Raw genomic sequence first — 18,268 nt, forward strand, 5'->3', positions numbered from 1 at the left:
GCCTATACTCTTTGGAGTTTAGAAGAATGAGAGGTGATCTCATTGAAACATACAAAATTCTGAGGGGACTTGACAGGCTAGATGCTGAGAGATTGTTTCCCTTGGCTGGACTCTGCCATTGTTGAGGATGGGGATGTTCACAGAGCTTGACAGGGTAGAAGCGGAGAGGCTGTTTCCACTGGCTGGAGAGTCTAGAACTAGGGGGCATAGTCTCAGGATAAGGGATCGACCATTTAAGACTGAGATGAGGAGGAATTTCTTCACTCAGAGCGTTGTGAATCTTTGGAATTCTCTACCCCAGTGGGCTTTGGATGCTGACTCGTTGAATATATTCAAGGCTAAGATCGATAGATTTTTTGACTCTTAAGGGAATGAAGGGATATGGGGATCGGGCGGGAAAATGGAGTTGAGGTCGAAGATCAGCCATGATCTGACTGAATGGCGGGGCAGGCTCGAGGGGCCGTATCGCCTAATCCTGCTCCTATTTCTTATGTTCTAAAGAAGATCTCATTGTGGAGGCAGAGTGCATGGCTGAAGTACTAAATGAATACTTCGCATCTGTCTTCACTAGAGAAGAGTTCGCTGCCTTTGTTGCAGTAAAGGAGGAGGTAGTAACGATATTGGACAGGATAAAAATAGATAAAGAGGAGATACTTAAAATATTAGTCACCCAGTCCAGATGGGATGCATCCTCGGTTACTGAGGGAAGTAAGGGTGGAAATTGCGGAGGCTCTGGCCACAATCCTCCTTCGATATAAAAACATACAAACTTAAGAAAAAGGAGTAGGAGAAGGCCATACGGCCCCTCATGTCTGCTCCGCCATTCAGTAAGATCATGGCTGATCTTCAACCTCAACTCCACTTTCCTGCCCGATCCCCTATCCCTTGATTCCCTTAGTGTCCAAAAATCTTATCGATCTCAGCCTTGAATATACTCAATGACTCAGCATCCACAGCCCTCTGAGGTAGAGAATTCCAAAGATTCACAACCCTCTGAGTAAAGAAACTTTTCCTCATATCGGCCCTAAATGGTCGACCCCTTATCTTGAGACTATGCCCCCTAGTTTTAGACTGTCCAGCCAGGGGAAACAGCCTCTCAGTATCTACCCTGTCAAGCCACTCTCCTCATAGGACAACCCCCTCATCCCAGGAATCAATCTAGTGAACCTTCGTTGTACCCCCGCTAAGGCAAGTAGATCCTTTCAGGTACGGTAGCATAGTGGTTATGTTACAGGACCAGTAGGCCTGGAGTAATAATCCAGAGTGATTAGTTCAAATCCCACCAAGGCAGCTGGGGAATTTAAGTTCAATTAATGGAATAAAAAAAAACTAGTATCAGTAATGGTGGCCATGAAACTACCAGATTGTCATAAAAACCCATCTGGATCACTGATGTCATTCAGGGAAGGAAACCTAGGAAGGTCCAGCAAGCCACTCAGTTGTCCAATCTCGCTATAAAAAGTCATAAGAATAAAACCGGACGGACCACTAGGCATAGGACACGACAGGCAACAAAGCCCAGTCGAGCCTGCAAAGTCCTCCTCACTAACATCTGGGGACTTGTGCCAAAATTGGGAGAGCTGTCCCACAGACGAGTCAAGCAACAGCCTGACATAGCCATACTCACAGAATCATACCTTTCAGCCAACGTCCCAGACTCTTCCATCACCATCCCTGGGTATGTCCTGTCCCACCAGAGGTGGCGGTACAGTGATATACAGGCAGGAGGGAGTGGCCCTGGGAGTCCTCAACATTGACTCTGGACCCCATGGAATCTCATGGCATCAGATCAAACATGGGCAAGGAAACCTCCTGCTGATTACCACCTACCGTCCTCCCTCAGCTGATGAATCAGTCGTCCTCCATGTTGAGGACCACTTGGAGGAAGCACTGAGGGTAGCAAGGGCACAAAATGTACTCTGGGTGGGGGACTTCAATGTCCATCACCAAGAGTGGCTCGGTAGCACCACGACTGACCGAGCTGGCAGAGTCCTGAAGGACATAGTTGCCACACTGGGCCTGCGGCAGGTGGTGAGCGAACTGACACGAGGGAAAAACCTACCTGTCCTTGTCCTCACCAATCTACCTGTCGCAGATGCATCTGTCTATGACAGTGTTGGTAGGAGTGATCACCGCACAGTCCTTGGGGAGACGAAGTCCCGTCTTCGCACTGAGGGCACCAGGCGTACCTAAAAATGAGGTGCCAACCTGGTGCAGCTACAACTCAGGACTACATGCATGCTAGTCAGTGGAAGCAACATGCTATAGACAGAGCTAAGCGATTCCACAACCAACGGATCAGATCAAAGCTCTGCAGTCCTGCCACATCCAGTCGTGAATGGTGGTGGATAATTAAACAACTAACAGGAGGAGGAGGCTCTGTGAACATCCCCATTCCTCAACAATGGCAGAGTCCAGCACGCGAGTGCAAAAGACAAGGCTGATGCGTTTGCAACCATCTTCAGTCAGAAATGCCGAGTGGACGATCCATCCTGGCCTCCTCCCGATATCCCCACCATCACAGCCAATTTGATTCACTCCATGTGATATCAAGAAACGGCTGAGTGCACTGGATACAGCAAAGGCTATGGGCCCCGACAACATCCCAGCTGTAGTGCTGAAGACTTGTGCTCCAGAACTAGCCACGCCTCTTCCCAAACTGTTCCAGGACAGCGACAACACTGGCATCTACCCGACAATGTGGAAAATTGCCCAGGTTATGTCCTGTCCACAGAAGCTGAACAAATCCTGTGCACAGTTCTGGTCACTATTATAGAAAGGATATTATTAAACTAGAAAGAGTGCAGAAAAGATTTACTAGGATGCTACCAGGACTTGATGGTTTGACTTACAGGGAGAGGTTAGACAGACTGGGACTTTTTTCCCTGGAGAGTAGGAGGTTAAGGGGTGATCTTATAGAAGTCTATAAAATAATGAGGGGCATAGATAAGGTAGATAGTCAAAATCTTTTCCCAAAGGTAGGGGAGTCTATAACGAGGGGGCATAGATTTAAGGTGAGAGGGGAGAGATACAAAAGGGTCCAGAGGGGCAATTTTTTCACTCAAAGGGTGGTGAGTGTCTGGAACGAGCTGCCAGAGGCAGTAGTAGAGGCGGGTACAATTTTGTCTTTTAAAAAGCATTTGGGCAGTTCCATGGGTAAGATGGGTATAGAGGGATATGGGCCAAGTGCAGGCAATTGGGACTAGCTTAGTGGTATAAACTGGGCGACATGGACATGTTGGGCCGAAGGGCCTGTTTCCATGTTGTAACTTCTATGATTCTATAAATCCAATCCGGCCAATTACCGCCCCATCAGTCTACTCTCAATCATCAGCAAAGTGATGGAAGGTGTCGTCGACAGTGCTATCAAGCGGCACTAACTCACCAATAACCTGCTCACCGATGCTCAGTTTGGGTTCCGCCAGGACCACTCTACTCCAGACCTCATTACAGCCTTGGTCCAAACATGGACAAAAGAGCTGAATTCCAGAGGTGAGGTGAGGTGAGAGTGACTGCCCTTGACATCAAAGCAGCATTTGACCGAGTGGCACCAAGGAGCCCTAGTACAATTGAAATCAGGGGGAATCGGGGAAAAAACTGGTGGCTGGAGTCATACCTAGCACAAAGGAAGATGATAGTGGTTGTTGGAGGCCAATCATCTCAGCCCCAGAACATTGCTGCAGGTGTTCCTCAGCGCAGTGTCCCAGGCCCAACCATCTTCAGCTGCTTCATCAATGACTTTCCCTTCATCATAAGGTCAGAAATGGGGATGTTTGCTGATGATTGCACAGAGTTTAGTTCCATTCGCAACCCCTCAGATAATGATGCAGTCCGTGCCTGCATGCAGCAAGACCTGGATAACATCCAGGCTTGGGCTGATAAGTGGCAAGTAACATTCGCGCCGGACAAGTGCCAGGCAATGACCATCTCCAACAAGTAGGAGTTTGTTCACTTCCCCTTGACATTCAACGGCATTACCATCACCAAATCCCCCGCCATCAACATCCTGGGGGTCACCATTGACCAGAAACGTAACTGGACCAGCCATATAAATACTGTGGCTACAAGAGCAGGTCAGAGGCTGGGTATTCTGCAGCGAATGACTCACCTCCTGACTCCCCAAAGCCTTTCCACCATCTACAAGGCACAAGTCAGGAGTGTGATGGAATACTATCCACTTGCCTGGATGAGTGCAGCTCCAACAACACTCGAAACTCGGCATCATCCAGGACAAAGCAGCCCACTTGATTGGTACCCCATCCGCCACCACCCTAAACACTAACTGCCTTCACCACTGCCGCACTGTGGTTGCAGTGTGTACCATCCACAGGATGCACTGCAGCAACTCGCCAAGGCTTCTTCGACAGCGACCTGCGACCTCTACCACCTAGAAGGACAAGGGCAGCAGGCACATGAGAACAACACCACCGGCACGTTCTCCTACAGGTCACACACCATCCCGACTTGGAAATATATCGCCGTTCCTTCATCGTCATTGGGTCAAAATGCTGGAACTCCCTTCCTAACAGCACTGTGGGAGAACCTTCACCACACGGACTGCAGCGGTTCAAGAAGGCGGCTCACCACCACCTTCTCAAGGGCAATTAGGGATGGGCAATAAATGCCGGCCTCGCCAGCAATGCCCACATCCCATGAATGAATTTAAAAAATGTAAGGAGACCAAAACTGTACACAGTACTCCAGATGTGGCCTGACCAGAGCTCTATATAATTGCAGCAAGTCCTCCTCACTCTTATATTCCAACCCGCTTGCAATAAATGCTAACATACCATTTGCCTTCCTAATTGCTTGCTGTACCTGCATGTTAACTTTCTGTGTTTCGCGTACAAGGTCACCCAAATTCCTCTAATCACCAACATTCCTTAATGTCTCACCTTCATAAAAAAATATTCTGCTTTTCTATTCTTCACACCGAAGTGGATAATTTCACATTTCCCCACATTATACTCCACTCGCCCACTCACTCAACCTGTCTATCGCTTTGGAGCCTCTTTGCATCCTCCTCGAAGCTTACTTTCCCACTCAGCAAACTTGGATACATTACACTCAGTCCCTTCATCTAAGTCATTGATATAGATTGTAAATAGCTGAGGCCCAAGCACTGATTCTTGCAGCACCCCACTAGTTGCAGCCTGCCAACCTGAAAACTACCCGTTTATTCCTACTCTCTGTTTTCTGTCTGTTAACCAATCCATGGCAATATATTACCCCCAACCCCATGAGCCCTTATCTTGTGTAACAACCTCTTGTGTGTCACCTTATCGAATGCCTTTTGAAAATCCAAATATACGACATCCCTTATCTAACCTGCTAGTTACATCCTCAAAAAACATTCTAATAGGTTTGTCAAACATGATTTCCATTTCGTAAAACCGTGTTGACTCTGCCTAATCATATTATGATTTTCTAAGTGCCCTGTTTCCACGTCCTTAATAATGGATTCCAGCATTTTCCTGACGACTGATGTCAGGCTAACTGGCCTGTAGTTCCCTGTTTTCTCTCTCCCTCCTTTCTTGAATAGCAGGGTTACATTTGCTACCTTCCAATCCATGGGGACCGGTCTAGAATTTAGGGAATTTTGGAAGATCAAAACCAATGCATCCACTATCTCTGCAGTCACCTCTTTTAGAACCCTAGGATGTAGGCCATCAGGTCCACGGGATTTGTCGGCTTTTAGTAGCATTAATTTCTCCAGTACTTTTTCTTTACTAATATTAATTACCTTAAGTTCCTCACTCTCATTAGACCCTCGGTTCCCCACTATTTCCGTTATTTCTTTTTGAGGATGGTGCCAGAGGACTGGAGGATTACAAATGTTACAGCCCTGTTCAAAAAAGGGAAGAGAGATCAACCTGGCAATTACAGGCCCGTCAGCCTAACGGTGGTGGGGAAACTTTTAGAGACAATAATCCGGGACACAATAAACTGGCACTTTGGAAAAGTCTGGGCTAATAAGTGATAGTCAGCACGGATTTGTTAAAGGAAAATCATGTTTGAGTATCTTGATTGAGTTCTTTGTAACGGAGAGGGTTGATGAGGGGAGTGTGGTTGATGTGTTTATGGACTTTCAAAAGGCATTTGATAAATTACCACTTGTTAGCAAAATTAAAACCCATGGGTTTAAAGGGTCAGTGGCAGCGTGGATACAAAATTGGCTAAAGAAGATGACACGAAACTCGGGAAATGTAGTAAACAATGTGGAGGATAGTAACAGACTTCAGGAGGACAGAGACAGACTGGTGAAATGGGCAGACACATGGCAGATGAAATTTAACACACAGAAGTGTGAAGTGATGCATTTTGGTAGGAAGAATGAGGAGAGGCAAAATAAACTAAATGGTACAATTTTAAAGGGGGTGCAGGAACAGAGAGACCTGGGGGTTTTTGTACACAAATCTTTGAAGGTGGCAGGACAAGTTGAGAAGGCTGTTAAAACGGCATATGGGATCCTGGGTTTTATTAATAGAGGCATAGAGTACAAAAGCAAGGAAGTTATGCTAAACCTTTATAAAACACTGGTTAGGCCTCAGCTGGAGTATTGTGTTCAATTCTGGGCACTGCACATTAGGAAAGATGTGAAGGCCTTAGAGAGGGTGCAGAGGAGATTTACTAGATTGGTTCCAGGGATGAGGGACTTCAGTTATGTGGAGAGACTGGAGAAGCTGGGATTGTTCTCCTTAGAGCAGAGAAGGTTAAGGGGAGATTTAATAGAGGTGTTCAAAATCATGAACGGTTTTGACAGGGTAAATATGGGGAATCTATTTTTAGAGGTAGAAGGGTTGGTAACCAGAGGATACAGATTTAAAGTGATTGTCAAAAGAGCCAGAGACAGCATGAGGGAACGTTGTTTTACGCAGCGAGTGGTAATGATCGGGAATGCACTGCCTGAAACTGCCTGTTGGAAGCAGATTCAATCGTAACTTTCAAAAGGGAATTGAGTAAATACTTGAAGGGGAAAAATTTGCAGGACTACGGGGAAAGAGCAGGGGAAGTGGGACTAAATGGATAGCACTTTCAAAGAGCCGGCACAGGCACGATGGGCCGAGTGGTCTCCTCCTGTGCTGTACCTACTATTACTATTACTAAAACAACTAAACTGTTTGGAATCAAACTGCTTTGAGGTATTGCAGCACTGCTGAATTTTGCTCCTCGTCTTCCTGGTCTAAATGATGTTGGATTTATGCTGCAGAACTTGAACATCACGGACCTGTCGAGGCACAGAACAGGTGGCAGTGTTGCAACACTCCCGCATGTCCCCGAGTTATAGTTGTCACCATTCACCCGTACTTCTGTACGGATGCAGGTGAGTCGTAGTGTGACAGCACGCTGTGAGATGTGTGAGGAATCACATTACAGTTACATCCTTACTGACTTGCTGCCGACGTACAAGTTGTCTGGCAGTAGGATGGGCCAGACAGTTGCGAGCTGCAGTATGTGGGCTAGATATGGTTACCATACAACTAAATTAATTCCTGGAATGAGAGGGTTGTCCTGTGAAGAGAGGTTGAGTAGAATGGGCCTATACTCTCTCGAGTTTAGAAGAATGAGAGGTGATCTCATTGAAACATAAGATTCTGAGGGGGCTTGACAGGGTAGATGCTGAGAGGATGTTTCCACTGGCTGGAGAGTCTCGAAATAGGGGGCATAGTCTCAGGATAAGGGATTGAGATGAGGAGGAATTTCTTCACTCAGAGGGTTGTGAATCTTCGGAATTCTCTACTCCAGAGGGCTGTGGATGCTCAGTCATTGAATATATTCAAGGCTGAGATCGATAGATTTTTGGACTCTAGGGGAATCAAGGGATATGGGGATCGGGTGGGAAAGTGGAGTTGTGGTAGAAGATCAGCCATGATCTGATTGAATGGCGGAGCAGGCTCGAGGGGCCGGATGGCCGACTCCTGCTCCTATTTCTTACGTTCTTAAAGTTCAAAAAGTTTTTAAGTCAAATTTTGTTTGATCACTCTCTTGTGAAGCGCCTTGGGATGTTTCACTACATTACAGGCGCTATATAAATGCAAGTTGTTGTTGGGCTCCATGCCACGTCCTCTGTCCCACGGTGTAAATGCAGGATTGGTTCATTCAGTCTGGTGCCCGTTGTCGCAGCGACTGTCTGCACTCGAGCGAATGATTATTGCTTCATTCAGGGGTGTTGAAATGAAACAAACAAGTGTCGTTATAGAGTCTAATTTTCTTTGTATAAATGGGATTTAGATTTTGTCCAAATAGCTCAATTGTGGCCTGATTGTGTTCAACTTTAAAACTTCTTGTTTGAAACAATCTGATGGGGATTTTTTTCCATTAACAGGTCAGCGATTTTGGTGACACCACAAGCTGGCCCACACCCGGTGAAATCGTCAATAATAAGGTATTGCTGTGCCTGACTTTCTTCACTTCAAAAAATGGTCTAACTTTTATTGTTGGTGAATTCTCAGCTGGGATTCGAGGGCCCAGGGCTGGAGCTCTGCAGAAACACAGCTGGTTTAGCTGGAATACTGAGGCCAGATCCCTGAGGTTAACTTTGGCCGAGTGAGCCTGGCCTCGATGTCATTCAGACTGCAATAATGAACTCCTGCATGGGGAGGGAGAGGGTTTTAGGTTTGATGAGTCGTGGTGGGCTTACACTGCATCGAGAGCTGCCATTGGTCACCGTTTATTGACAGCATGGTCATCACAGCTCAGTCCCTGTAACGAGCCTACAATGCACACACTGTGACACACGCTGCTCACTTGCTGCTGGTGACGGACATCAAGTCACAAATGTCTGCAGGAAGGCTTCAGGCTATTCGCCCAATTAACTGAGGGGGCTCGGATGGAAGTGAAATCTGTAACTTCTACTTCCATTTTCAGCCATCTTCAGCCAGAAGTGCCGAGTGGATGATCCATCTCAGCCTCCTCCCGATATCCCCACCATCACAGAAGTCAGTCTTCAGCCAATTCGATTCACTCCACGTGATATCAAGAAACGGCTGAGTGCACTGGATACAGCAAAGGCTATGGGCCCCGACAACATCCCGGCTGTAGTACTGAAGACTTGTGCTCCAGAACTAGCCACGCCTCTAGCCAAGCTGTTCCAGTACAGCTACAACACTGGCATCTGCAGCAACTCGCCAAGGCTTCTTCGACAGCACCTCCCAAACCAGCGACCTCTACCACCTAGAAGGACAAGGGCAGCAGGCGCATGGGAACAACACCACCTGCACGTTCCCCTCCAAGTCACACACCATCCCGACTTGGAAATATATCGCCGTTCCTTCATTGTCGCTGGGTCAAAATCCTGGAACTCCCTTCCTAACAGCACTGTGGGAGAACCGTCACCACACGGACTGCAGTGGTTCAAGAAGGCGGCTCACCACCACCTTCTCGAGGGCAATTAGGGATGGGCAATAAATGCCGGCCTTGCCAGTGACGCCCACATCCCGTGAACGAATTTTAAAAAAATCTACCCGACAATGTGGAAAATTGCCCCGGTATGTCCTGTCCACAAAAAGCAGGACAAATCCAATCTGGCCAATTACCGCCCCATCAGTCTACTCTCAATGATCAGCAAAGTGATGGAAGGTGTCGACGACAGTGCTATCAAGCGGCACTTACTCACCAATAACCTGATCACTGATGCTCAGTTTGGGTTCCGCCAGGGCCACTCGGCTCCAGACCTCATTACAGCCTTGGTCCAAACATGGACAAAAGAGCTGAATTCCAGAGGTGAGGTGAGAGTGACTGCCCTTGACATCAAGGCAGCATTTGACCGAGTGTGGCACCAAGGAGCCCGAGTAAAGTTGAAGTCAATGGGAATTAGGGAGAAAACCCTCCAGCGTCTGGAGTCATACCCAGCACAAAGGAAGATGGTAGTGGTTGTTGGAGGCCAATCATCTCAGCCCCAGGTCATTGCTGCAGGAGTTCCTCAGGGCAGTGTCCTAGGCCCAACCATCTCAGCTGCTTCATCAATGACCTTCCCTCCATCATAAGGTCAGAAATGGGGATGTTCGCTGATGATTGCACAGTGTTCAGTTCCATTCGCAACCCCTCAGATAATGAAGCAGTCCATGCCCGCATGCAGCAAGACCTGGACAACATCCAGGCTTGGGCTGATAAGTGGCAAGTAACATTCGCACCAGACAAGTGCCAGGCAATGACCATCTCCAACAAGAGAGAGTCTAACCACCACCCCTTGACATTCAACGGCATTACCATCGCCGAATCCCCCACCATCAACATCCTGGGCCAGCCATATAAATACTGTGGCTACAAGAGCAGGTCAGAGGCTGGGTATTCTGCGGCGAGTGACTCACCTCCTAACTCCCCAAAGCCTTTCCACAATCTACAAGGCACAAGTCAGGAGTGTGATGGAATACTCTCCACTTGCCTGGATGAGTGCAGCTCCAACAACACTCAAGAAGCTCGACACCATCCAGGTCAAAGCAGCCCGCTTGATTGGCACCCCATCCACCACCCTAAACATTCACTCCCTTCACCACCGGCGCACAGTGGCTGCAGTGTGTACCATCCACAGGATGCACTGCTTCTTCGACAGCACCTCCCAAACCAGCGACCTCTACCACCTAGAAGGACAAGAGCAGCAGGCACATGGGAACAACACCACCTGCACGTTCCCCTCCAAGTCACACACCATCCCGACTTGGAAATATATCGCCGTTCCTTCATTGTCGCTGGGTCAAAATCCTGGAACTCCCTTCCTAACAGCACTGTGGGAGAACCTTCACCACACGGACTGCAACGGTTCAAGAAGGCGGCTCACCACCACCTTCTCAAGGGCAATTAGGGATGGGCAATAAATGCCGGCCTCGCCAGTGACGCCATCTCATGAACTAATATATCAAAAAAAATGTTGTTCCTTTCAGTCTTTTCCGACCCTCTCCTCTCCTGACTCTTGCTAGGGTTCAGTCTCTGAAACCCCGACTCCCCACTCCCCTGAAGGTGCTGACTCTCACTGCAAACAAAATGTTACCGAGTTTTCTCGACGAGCCATTGAACGAGACTTCTACAGTCCAGAACGTGGCCATCAGCGTACTGTGTCCTGTACTGACTGTTCACTACAGCAAACCTAAACTAATCCCACTGCCTCGCTCTCTCCCCATAGCCTTGTATCAATCCCAAACTAATCCCACTGCCCCACTCTCTCCCCATAGCCTTGTATCAATCCCAAACTAATCCCACTGCCCCACACTCTCCCCATACTCCTATATCAATCCCAAACTAATCCCACTGCCCCGCTGTCTCCCCATAGCCCTGTATCAATCCCCAAACTAATCCCACTGCCCCGCTGTCTCCCCATAGCCCTGTATCAATCCCCAAACTAATCCCACTGCCCCGCTGTCTCCCCATAGCCCTGTATCAATCCCCAAACTAATCCCACTGCCACTCTCTCCCCATAGCCCTGTATCAATCCCAAACTAACCCCACTGCCCCACTCTCTCCCCGTAGCCCTGTATCAATCCCAAACTAACCCCACTGCCCCGCTCTCTCCCCATAGCCCTGTATCAATCCCAAACTAATCCCACTGCCCCGCTCTCTCCCCATAGCCTTGTATCAATCCCAAACTAATCCCACTGCCCCGCTCTCTCCCCATAGCCCTGTATCAATCCCAAACTAATCCCACTGTCCCACTCTCTCCCCATCGCCCTGTATCAATCCCAAACTAATCCCACTGCCCCAATCTCTCCCCATTGCCCTGTATCAATCCCAAACTAATCCCACTGCCCCACTCTCTCCCCATAGCCCTGTATCAATCCCAAACTAATCCCACTAATGTTTTTGGGTGTGGGCGGGTGTGTGTCCTTTTCCCTTTTAAATGCACTTCCAGGTTTGACAAAGAGTCCACACCTGAAATGTTACTGGATCTGATGTCTGACCGATGCTTCCTGACCTGAGTGTTTCTAGCATTTTCTGTTTTTGTTTTGAATTTTCATCATCTGCAGTTTTTCACTTTTCCTTGACTTTTTACGTTGTTGCAGTACCCACTCCTGTCACTGGATGTCAGTGTATGTGCAGCTCATTGACAGATCCTTGTTACCTAAACTGGGAACAGTAACAGTCCAGTGCTGGGTGAGCGTTCAATTCAACACAGTGTACAGTAACACCCTACAATTCATCGTGTTATATTGTTTGAAAGCGTTATATAGCTTTTGATAGAAATAATAAATTAAGGAAGAAAGAAAGACTCATATTTATACAGTGCTTTTCATTACCTCAGGATGCCTCAAAGAGCTTCACAGCCAGTGAAGTACTTTTGAAGTGTAGTCACTGTTGTAATGTAGGAAACTACAGGCCCAGTGAGTTTAACATCAGTAGTGGGAAAATTGCTAGAATGGATCAGTAACACTTGGAAAGTATAAGGTGATTAGGGAGAATCAGTGTTGTATTTTGAAAGGTAGGTCATGTCTAACTAACCTGTTAGACATGAGTTATTGACAGTGAGTGAGGTGGTAGATAGAGGAGAAGCAATGGTTATGCTGTATGTGGATTATCAGGAGGCATTCGATTAGGGTTATGCAGACGAGAATATTAATTAAAGTGGAGTCCCGTGGAATTGGAGCAAACGTCATGTTGCGGATCAGACACTGGTTGTGAGGGAGGTAGGAAGACATTCTCGGATGGGCAGACAGTGACATCATTACTCAGGCACCAACTGCTACCAGACACACGTACATAGACACGCATTAGCACGCATCATATATATATATGTAAAATACACATGCATATGCACGCACCAGATGTATATAAATGTATGTAGTCACATCATATATAAATGTATATACGTGCACACCAAATGCATACATGTGCACCAAATGTGTACACACATCATATATGTATACTCGCATCATATATGCAACGTTTATATACGTGTACACATGCACTACATGTATGCGCACATGTACGCACTGCGTGTATGACCGTGTGTGCGCACACACCGCATATATACAGGCAACACACACACACACTATGTGTACATACAAACTCACGCCCAATATGCATGTGTACAGACACCCCGTATATATACATGCATATACAGACACCATATACACACACGTATATACACATATGTACACACATGTACATTGTTATCACACCCTGTGTTCTACAGATTCTCAGTGATACTGTCCCTATAGTGTTACTATCACACACTGTGTTGCACAGCTGTTGGCCGTGGCTCAGTGGGTCTCTCTCTCGCCTCTGAGTCAGAAGGTCGTGGGTTCAAGTCCCACTCCAGAGACTTGAGCTCATAATCCAGGCCGACACTCCCAGTGCCAGTACTGAGGGAGAGCTGCACTGTTGGAGGTGCCGACTTTCAGATGAGACGTTACACCCAGGCCCCATCTGTCCCCTCAGGTGGATGTAAAAGATCCCACGATACTGCTTGACGAACAGCAATATCTGGACAGTATTGCTGTTTAAGGGATCTTGCTGTGTGCAAATTGGCTGCTGTGTTTCCTGTATTACAACAGTGACCACATTTCAAAAGTACTTCATTGGTTGTAAACTGCTTTGGGATGTCCTGAGTTTGTGAAAGGTGCTATATAAATGCAGGTTCTTTCCCTAACTTTCTTTACTCAGTGATACTGACCCTATCACACCCTGTCTTACACAGATACCCAGTGATACTGTCCCTATAGTGTCCCTATCACACCCTGTCTTATACAGATACCCAGTGATACTGTCCCTATAGTGTCCCTATCACACCCTGTCTTACACAGATACCCAGTGATACTGTCCCTATAGTGTCCCTATCACACCCTGTCTTATACAGATACCCAGTGATACTGTCCCTATAGTGTCCCTATCACACCCTGTCTTACACAGATACCCAGTGATACTGTCCCTATAGTGTCTCTATCACACCCTGTCTTACACAGATACCCAGTGATACTGTCCCTATAGTGTCTCTATCACACCCTGTCTTACACAGATACCCAGTGATACTGTCCCTATAGTGTCTCTATCACACCCTGTCTTACACAGATACCCAGTGATACTGTCCCTATAGTGTCCCTATCACACCCTGTCTTATACAGATACCCAGTGATACTGTCCCTATAGTGTCCCTATCACACCCTGTCTTACACAGATACCCAGTGATACTGTCCCTATAGTGTCTCTATCACACCCTGTCTTATACAGATACCCAGTGATACTGTCCCTATAGTGTCCCTATCACACCCTGTCTTACACAGATACCCAGTGATACTGTCCCTATAGTGTCTCTATCACACCCTGTCTTATACAGATACCCAGTGATACTGTCCCTATAGTGTCTCTATCACACCCTGTCTTACACAGATACCCAGTGGTACTGTCCCTATAGTGTCTCTATCACACCATGTCTTATACAGATACCCAGTGATACTGTCCCTATAGTGTCTCTATCACACCATGTCTTATACAGATACCCAGTGGTACTGTCCCTATAGTGTCTCTATCACACCATGTCTTATACAGATACCCAGTGATGCTTTTTTTATTCGTTCATGGGATGTGGGCATTGCTGGTGAGGCCAGCATTTATTGCCCATCCCTAATTGCCCTTGAGAAGGTGGTGGTGCAGGTTCTCCCACAGTGCTGTTAGGAAGGGAGTTCCAGGATTTTGACCCAGCGACGATGAAGGGACGGCGATGTATTTCCTAGTTGGGATGGTGTGTGACTTGGAGGGGAAGGTGCAGGTGGTGTTGTTCCCATGTGCCTGCTGCTCTTGTCCTTCCACGTGATAGAGATCGCGGGTTTGGGAGGTGCTGTCGAAGAAACCTTGGCGAGTTGCTGCAGTGCATCCTGTGGATGGTACACAGTGCGCCGGTGGTGAAGGGAGTGAATGTTAAGGGTGATGGATGGGGTGCCAATCAAGCGGGCTGCTTTCTCCTGGATGGTGTCGAGCTTCTTGAGTGTTGCTGGAGCTGCACTCATCCAGGCAAGTGGAGAATACTGACTTGTGCCTTGTAGATGGTGGAAAGGCTTTGGGGAGTCAGGAGGTGAGTCATTCGCTGCAGAATACCCAGCCTCTGACCTGCTCTTGTAGCCACAGTATTTATATGGCTGGTCCAGTTAAGTTTCTGGTCAATGGTGACTCCCAGGATGTTGATGGTGGGAGATTCGGCAATGGTAATGCCGTTGAATGTCAAGGGGAGGTGGTTAGACTCTCTCTTGTTGGAGATGGTCATTGCCTGGCACTTGTCTGGCGCGAATGTTACTTGCCACTTATCGACCCAAACCTGGATGTTATCCAGGTCTTGCTGCATGCGGGCACGGACTGCTTCATTATCTGAGGGGTTGCGAATGGAACTGAACACTGTGCAATCATCAGCGAACATCTCCATTTCTGACCTTATGATGGAGGGAAGGTCATTGATGAAGCAGCTGAAGATGGTTGGGCCTAGGATACTGCCCTGAGGAACTCCTGCAGCGATGTTGTGGGGCTGAGATGATTGGCCTCCAACAACCACTACCATCTTCCTTTGTGCTCGGTATGACTCCAGCCACTGGAGAGTTTTCCCCCTGATTCCCATTGACTTCAATTTTACTCGGGCTCCTTGGTACCACACTCGGTCAAATGCTGCCTTGATGTCAAGGGCAGTCACTCTCACCTCACCTCTGGAATTCAGCTCTTTTTTCCATGTTTGGACCAAGGCTGTAATGAGGTCTGGAGCCGAGTGGTCCTGGCGGAACCCAAACTGAGCATCAGTGATCAGGTTATTGGTGAGTAAGTGCTGCTTGATAGCACTGTCGATGACGCCTTCCATCACTTTGCTGATCATTGAGAGTAGACTGATGGGGCGGTAATTGGCCGGATTGGATTTGTCCTGCTTTTTGTGGACAGGACATACCTGGGCAATTTTCCACATTGTCGGGTAGATGCCAGTGTTGTAGCTGTACTGGAACAGTTTGGCTAGAGGCGTGGCTAGTTCTGGAGCACAAGTCTTCAGCACTACAGCCGGGATGTTGTCGGGCCCCATAGCCTTTGCTGTATCCTGTGAACTCAGCCTTTTCCTGATATCACGTGGAGTGAATCGAATTGGCTGAAGACTGGCTTCTGTGATGGTGGGGATATCAGGAGGAGGCAGAGATGGATCATCCACTCGGCCCTTCTGGCTGAAGATGGTTGCAAACGCTTCAGCCTTGTCTTTTGCACTCAGGTGCTGGACTCCACCATCATTGCGGATGGGGATGTTTACAGAGCCTCCTCCTCTCGTTAGTTTAATTGTCCACCACCGTTCACGACTGGATGTGGCAGGACTGCAGAGCTTTGATCTGATCCGTTGGTTGTGGAATCGCTTAGCTCTGTCTATAGCATGTTGCTTCCGCTGTTTAGCATGCATGTAGTCCTGAGTTGTAGCTTCACCAGATTGGCACCTCATTTTTAGGTACACCTGGTGTTGCTCCTGGCATGCTCTTCTACACTCCTTATTGTACCAGGATTGATCTCCTGGCTTGTTGGTAATGGTAGAGTGAGGAATATGCCAGGCCATGAGGTTACAGATTGTGCTGGAATACAATTCTGCTGCTGCTAATGGCCCACAGCACCTCATGGATGTCCAGTTTTGAGCTGCTGGGTCTGTTCTGAATCTATCCCATTTAGCATGGTGATAGTGCCACACAACACATTGGATGGTGTCCTCAGTGCGAAGATGGGACTTAGTCTCCACGAGGACTGGACTGTGCGGTGGTCACTCCTACCAATACTGTCATGGACAGATGCATTTGCGACAGGTAAATTGGTGAGGACGAGATCAAGTAAGTTTTTCCCCTCGTGTTGGTTCGCTCACCACCTGCCACAGGCCCCGTCTGGCCACTATGTCCTTCAGGACTGATTCATCAGCTGAGGGAGGGCATTAGGTGGTAATCAGCAGGAGGTTTCCTTGCCCATGTTTGACCTGATGTTATGAGATTTCATGAGGTCCAGAGTCAATGTTGAGGACTCCCAGGGCCACTCCCTCCTGACTGTATATCACTGTACCGCCACTTCTGGTAGGTCTGTCCTGCCGGTGGGACAGGACATACCCAGGGATGGTGATGGAAGAGTCTGGGATGTTGGCTGAAAGGTATGATTCTGTGAGTGTTGCTTGACTGGTCTGTGGGACAGCTCTCCCAATTTTGGCACAAGTTGCCAGATGTTCGTGAGGAGGACTTTGCAGAGTCGACTGGGCTTGGTTTGCCTTTGTCGTGTCCGGTGCCTCGTGGTCCGTCCGGTTTTATTCTTATTCTGACTTTTTTTTAAAAGCAAGATTGTACAACTGAGTGGCCTTGCTAGACCATTTCAGAGGGCAATTAAGAATCAACCACATTGTTGTGGGTCTGGAGTCACATATCGGCCAGACTGGGTAAGGACGACAGGTTTCCTTCCCTAAAGGACATTAGTGAACCAGATGGGTTTTTACAACAATCCGGTAGTTTCATGGCCACCGTTACTGATGCAAGAATTTTAATTTCAGGTTTTATTTAATTAATTGAATTTAAATTCCCCAGCTTCCATGGCAGGATTTGAACTCATAACTCTGGATTATTAGTCCAGGCCTCTGGATTACTAGCCCAGTAACATAACCACTATGCTGCCATACCCGATACTGTCCCTATAGTGTCTCTATCACACCCTGTCTTACACAGATACCCAGTGATACTGTCCCTATAGTGTCTCTATCACACCCTGTCTTATACAGATACCCAGTGATACTGTCCCTATAGTGTCCCTATCACACCCTGTCTTACACAGATACCCAGTGATACTGTCCCTATAGTGTCCCTATCACACCCTGTCTTACACAGATACCCAGTGATACTGTCCCTATAGTGTCTCTATCACACCCTGTCTTACACAGATACCCTGTGATACTGTCCCTATAGTGTCTCTATCACACCCTGTCTTATACAGATACCCTGTGATACTGTCCCTATCACACCCTGTCTTATACAGATACCCTGTGATAAATGTCCCTATAGTGTCTCTATCACACCCTGTCTTACACAGATACCCAGTGATACTGTCCCTATAGTGTCCCTATCACACCCTGTCTTATACAGATACCCTGTGATAAATGTCCCTTTGGAGCTCAGCAGAGCTCTGTTTATACTGAGTGTCTTTTGCTGTGAGTTCAGTTTCATTGACTTGTTTTTAAACACTGCTAATCTTGTGTTTCAGACATGGGAGCCGGTCATTACCTCCGAGGTGAGTAGGTTTGCTGGTGTCAGTCATTGGATAAGTATGTTTGTTATTTGTTCGGTTTAATTAACCCAATCCATGCTGATGG

General features: G+C 47.6%; 1 protein-coding gene across 1 annotated transcript in view; it reads left to right on the forward strand.

Annotated features, from left to right (window-relative positions):
• Positions 1-18,268, forward strand: part of larp1 (La ribonucleoprotein 1, translational regulator) — a 177,152-nt gene that overhangs the window by 68,963 nt on the left and 89,921 nt on the right. Inside the window, exons 3-4 of the mRNA XM_067995931.1 lie at positions 8,327-8,386; positions 18,160-18,186. Of these exons, the coding sequence (XP_067852032.1) occupies positions 8,327-8,386; positions 18,160-18,186 (87 nt within the window). The remainder of the gene's footprint in view (positions 1-8,326; positions 8,387-18,159; positions 18,187-18,268) is intronic.

This window comes from Heptranchias perlo, chromosome 14 (genome assembly GCF_035084215.1).
Source record: "Heptranchias perlo isolate sHepPer1 chromosome 14, sHepPer1.hap1, whole genome shotgun sequence".
Classification (NCBI taxonomy): domain Eukaryota; kingdom Metazoa; phylum Chordata; class Chondrichthyes; order Hexanchiformes; family Hexanchidae; genus Heptranchias; species Heptranchias perlo.